This window comes from Gavia stellata, chromosome 10, assembly GCF_030936135.1.
Source record: "Gavia stellata isolate bGavSte3 chromosome 10, bGavSte3.hap2, whole genome shotgun sequence".
NCBI lineage: Eukaryota > Metazoa > Chordata > Aves > Gaviiformes > Gaviidae > Gavia > Gavia stellata.
The window spans coordinates 18,572,832-18,578,144 of NC_082603.1; the positions used below are offsets into that span (position 1 = coordinate 18,572,832).

At 42.9% G+C, this 5,313-nt stretch overlaps 1 protein-coding gene across 7 annotated transcripts; it reads right to left on the bottom strand.

Annotated features, from left to right (window-relative positions):
- Positions 1–632: 632 nt before the first annotated feature.
- On the bottom strand, positions 633–3,386 carry LRRC8D (leucine rich repeat containing 8 VRAC subunit D). 7 transcript variants are annotated; one of them, XM_009812647.2, is made up of 2 exons: positions 3,200–3,386; positions 633–3,067 (listed from the first exon to the last, which is right to left on the bottom strand). In XM_009812647.2, exons 1-2 carry the CDS (start codon positions 3,384–3,386, stop codon positions 816–818), a joined length of 2,439 nt encoding a protein of 812 aa, XP_009810949.2. In that variant the 3' UTR covers positions 633–815. The 7 variants fall into 7 exon arrangements, with proteins under 7 accessions (XP_009810949.2, XP_059677980.1, XP_009810951.2 ...); XM_059821997.1 differs by having other exon boundaries at positions 633–3,057; positions 3,178–3,386; XM_009812649.2 differs by having other exon boundaries at positions 633–2,986; positions 3,137–3,386.
- Between the last annotated feature and the right edge of the window lie 1,927 nt (positions 3,387–5,313).

Genomic DNA, 5,313 nt, shown 5'->3' on the forward strand with positions numbered 1-5,313 from the left:
CACTGGGTGTTTAATGGCTTTCCAAGTCACCTTGCATAACAGTTCAAATATCAAAACTATCATCCTCAACTTGAAAGCCAAGTGGCAGTATTCTCCCTTTTACCACCCACTGCTGCGTGGGACAGAGGAGCACTATGGAAGCTGAGGAGGAGACCAGTTGTGGGAATGTGACCAGTCTTTGCCGGTGTGAAGGAGCAGCATACTGGACCACAGAAGAAATCTCACCCAACAACATGAGACCTTGAGGATGAAGAATGAAGGCAAACGCACTTGGCCTGATGCAAACCACATACCTTAATGCAGGAAAATGGTGGTCTGGTGCAGTTCAAAGCACAGCCAAACTGGTTTCATTTGCTGGGGATGGCTAAACGCTAACAACACACATCAACATGTGTTTCAAGTGCTGTTAGAACCATACCGTATACAACATTTATCCTTGTTTTTCCCCCCATAATGCACTAAAGTAAATCCAGACCTTAAGGAATAACTTGCATAGTAAGAAAAGGTCATCAATTTAATCATTTACTTTAAGCAGGCAAGCAAATTTGTAAACATTCAAAAGCGGCAGCATCCAAGTTACAAACAATTTAAGGAAAAAAGAATTGAGATTATTAAGGTTGTTTATCCTCTCAAAAATTTTGGAAATAATCTTTTAAAACACTGCAAACATTGAACAATTGGTTACACCTCTTCTAATCCTGCTAGTAGTCCTGCCTTCCAATGAATTCTGCTTTCTAAAACGCATGGTCCCACAACTGCCATACTTTTTAGCATTTGCCATTTGGAAGTCAGCTACTGGAGCATTTCACCTCAGCCTAAATCCCATTAGCAAAGGGAATGCTTGTGTCTTGATTCAACACCTCTTTAACTTCTGAGGGCAAAGCGTCAAAGAGGTGATCTTCCACCACGAGCCCGCTTTTCCTGAGAAGCTGACACTGCCCTAGTGTGGCTGGCAGACGGTCCAAGCAGTTTCCCTTCAGTTCCAGATGAGTCAGCTGCAACAGTTGACTAACTTTATCTGGGACTGAGGTAATACAGTTTTGTCCCAGACTCAAAGTCCTCAATTTAACACATTTAAACAACTGTTTTGGCAAAACGTCGACTTTGTTTCCCGTGATGTGAAAATGCTGCAGATTTTGAAGCAAACCTATTTCCACTGGAATCAATGCGATTGAGTTGTAGCTTACATCTAAACACCTAAGTTTCTGTAAACTGAACACTGCGGCTGGTAAGGATTCGAGTTTGTTATTGGAGAGGTAAAGAGACTCCAAATTCTTTACATGGGTAATGGAGGAAGGAATGTTGACTATTTTATTGTGCCACAGCTTTAAACAAGTCAATCTTTTTAAGTGCTGGAAACTGATGATTTCTTCAATTGTGCGTATGCTATTTGACTTTAAATCCAGTTCCTGTAAGTTAGAGAGGCTGAAGATGGCGTGGGGAATTCGCTCCAGTTCACAGTTCTGCAGTTCCAACTCCGCAACATTAGTCATTTTCTTAAGGCTATTGAGTACTACAAGCTTAGTGCCGTCATTATGAATGACTAGTTTTGTCAGATGTGGTGCCACATCTGTGATATTGGGGGGAATTTTGGTCAAATTGCTCTTCACATGGAGAATTTTAAGGTGTCTCAACTCTCTGAGAGATTCAAGCCCTATCATTTTATTGTTTTCAGAGTTCAAGTTGCCTATCAAGTACAATTCACGGAGGTTTTTGAGCAAATACACCCATGCAGGAATTTCTCCAACATCTGTGAATTTCACGTGAAGGCATCTCAAGTGGTCCCGGAGGAAGCTGAAGGCAGTCTGCTCGACCTTCGCAGGGCAGTGGCACAGATGAAGCTCCTGAAGATTTGTCATCTGGGAAATTTTCGCTGGTATTTTCGCTTCAGGAATCAGCTCCAGTTTCAACACATCCAGATCCGTCAGATCAAACACTGCATCGGGGACCCCCGACAGCATGAAGAGATGCAACTCTTGCTTGTCCTGGGCATTGCGGGAAACATGCTGCCGCAGCTTTTCAAAAGTCCATTCATGGTTTAAACTAATTTCCCGTAGTTTGTTCTCACTTACCTCTGACAAAAAGACACCAAATCGCTTAGAATACAGCTGGTCGTACTGATCTACCATATGCAAGAGAAACGCGAAATCATTTTTGACGTCAGGGATATCACTGAAGCTACTCTCTTCTCTGACCTTTTCAAAGGAATATTCTTTTAAGGGTATTCGGAACAGCCAGAAAAGCGTGTAGAGGCAGATAAAACCATAGACACAAATGAGGGAAATATAACTGATAAGCAGCTTCTTCAACATGTAAGCCATGTTGTGTGTACATTCAAACTGTGTGTAGCCAATCAGGTGTTCCACTTTCGGGTTGCAGATGTGTTCAAAACTAATGGTGTTGACAAAGTTTGCAGTATAGCAGAGAATAAATATGAACTTGACAGTCTTGATGACAGTCTGGCCAACATAGAGCTTGTAAATCAGATCACTGTCCTCCACGTGAGCCCGGAATTTACGGACCTTCTCAAACAGCGCTTTGGCTTGTTCTCCATCTTTCTTATCTAAAATAGTGACACTGGGAACCTCGATCATCGGCTTGTCAGCTGAAAATTTGAAGCCAGACTTTGTTATCATGGGAGTGCTGGCACTCGGGCTTCCTTCATCACTGCTAGTAGAAACATACTTGGGCAGGGACTGGGCACCAGTTAACCTCTGTTTGTTCTCCTCGGAGTCCTCACATGCCGTTTCAGACAATGCTTTTGTAGTCCAAGGGGACTCAAAGCACTTCCCTAATATAGACACAAAATGCTCAATTTTTGAGCAAGTTTTGGGATACTTGAACCAAAAATTGCTACTGACTATTAAAATGATAGTATGGATGAGAACAAGATAGGGAAAATATTTTGAATACCAAGGAAGAGCCAAATGATAGCACATCTGGTTAATAAATACATATTGCTGAAAATCCAAATTTGTTTTACGGCCTGAAGAATCTTTCTGCTCCTTCTTCAGCTCCTGGCCTGATTCAGTGGGTTGATACTGAGAAGAGGTAGCTCTACTCAGAGGTATGTCAGGTGTTACAGTAGGGGCACTTCCAAAGGAAACCGTTCTCATTGATGCTTCTTCTCCTTGACCAGTGGTTGTTTCAACAGTGGTAAAGTCAGCCTTCCCTGACGTGCCGGGTTGTGCTTTTGAATTTACAGTAGGCTGCAAAACTGGCAAGCAGACCACCTGGTCTTTGGTCAGCTGCATGGTTCCAGCAAAAATGGCAACCATTAACATAACAACTGCTAGATAATCCATAAATACATCCCACCATGGTTTCAAGATACGGTAAGTTGGCTGGATGTCATTGAGCGATGCAACTTCTGCAAGGGTAAACATTCCTACAAGAGAACAAAGATAAAATCAGTACTGTTGACTGGTTAGCATGTTATTTTACCGTTTAATAACAATCACACCATGACATACAGATCCTCAGAAGGTTCCAGTTTTCATTATGTTCTGTTGCCTATCACACATTGTCCATCATTCCACTCAACACTGTTTTCTCAAAGGATATGTACTGAAATGATGCATTACTTTAGCATCAAAACAGAAGTCTTCTCACTTCAGGCCAGATGATATTTACATATCTTTGCCACTTCACAGTACAAGCACAAAGGCCTGCTCTGTGCAACTGAAATATCTGAAAGGTAAAGTGCTGCAGCTGATATGTATTAATAACATGAATAGCAACAGTTGATTACACTGCACAAAATCTGATTCTGTAAAAATGACTGCTTGAGTGAACATGTGAAATCCAGCACTAACGTTATTTTGTAGTACCTTGCATTTAAACAAAATAGCATTTGTTAAATGCTTTGCACCTTGCTCATGACTTGCACAGCACATTTTAGGTCTCTTGTTACTTTGTGAGCAAGGTCTCTCATTTCTTTTCATCTAACACAGTAATTTTTTCCCCAGTTAATGAAGAAATAATCCCTCCTCAAAAATCCAACCCAGCTAACCAAGGAAAAAACCCCACAACTTTTTCTTAACATAATGGGGCAAATATTTTTTTCACATTATCATCACAGCCTGGTGATTATAGGAAGCTGGTTAGTGCAGGTAGCACAGAAGCAGGCTACAAGGCTTTCACTTTAAATTAAACATATGCACTGTGAGAAAAAGTGGCAAACTGATCATGTGAGAATCCAAACCTCTTTGCAGCTTTAAAGAGCTTGCTTTGCTTTTTGTTTTGACAACATCTAGAGGACTCAACTTAGCGGCTTTTTAAAAAATAAGCTTCCTGTGCAAGCAGGATGTGGCAAAATCATCATTTTAACTGGTGAACTTGGGACACAAATTTGCTATTTCTAAAGTAAAATATGCAGCTTGTGTGCACAAATGGAGTGGGGAAGGAGACAGGATGTACATTATCACACAGAGTCTGCCTCCCTTTAGTTGGGAGAAGAACGGCTTAGCAGAGCACAAGGAGATCAAAGCAGGCAGTATAAAGATATATCAAATGTATTATTTTTAACTTGCAGCATACCAATTCGTACAGACCTGCACCTTACAAACCCTAAAGGACAGCGTCACAAGCAATGAATACACAACACGATCGTTTGATTATTTCTAGCCGACATTTCTAGACGCAGAACTCAAGTATTAGCTACTGCCTATACGGTCAAAGGCACGCATTAGCCCCTCTCCTTCCCTGCACCAGCGCAAGCAGCTCCCATGATCCCTGTCTGCAGGAAAGGCCAGCGGCTGCCATTGCAGAGCCCGGCACGGAGCTCAAGATGAAAGTGTCTCTTGCACCACAGGGAGGGGTCCAGCCCCTGGCCCCCCACGCTCTCCTCCCGGGAGCTTTTACCAGTTCTGCATACCTCGCCTGGGGTTTGGTGAAGGCAGCCAGAGAGGAGCGGGTTTTATTTCACTGCAGCACTCATCTCTGTGCTCTTGGCACAGTTGCCAAAATGCAAAAGTTAAGGCTCCGCTCCTCGGGGAACGGGCAGAAGGAACTTCCAGCTTGCTCTCTATTTTCCAGTGGGCAAACGAATGTAAAATACTCCTCCCTCATTGGTAACACAGGCTGTCGGCATCCTACAGTTCTCCCAGCTCCACAAGAGCCTCCTCCTGGCAGCATGGTTCCCGAGTCTTTCCCCATGCAGCTCCCCAGGGCTGAGCTGCTACAGGAAGTGCTGAAGGACAGAGCAGTAACACACCCCACAGCTGTCAAAGCCTCACAGTGCTTTACTTGACACTTAGCTACAAACTCCCATTTTCTTTAATGTCTCCCGGTGCTTACCTAGACTGAATCACA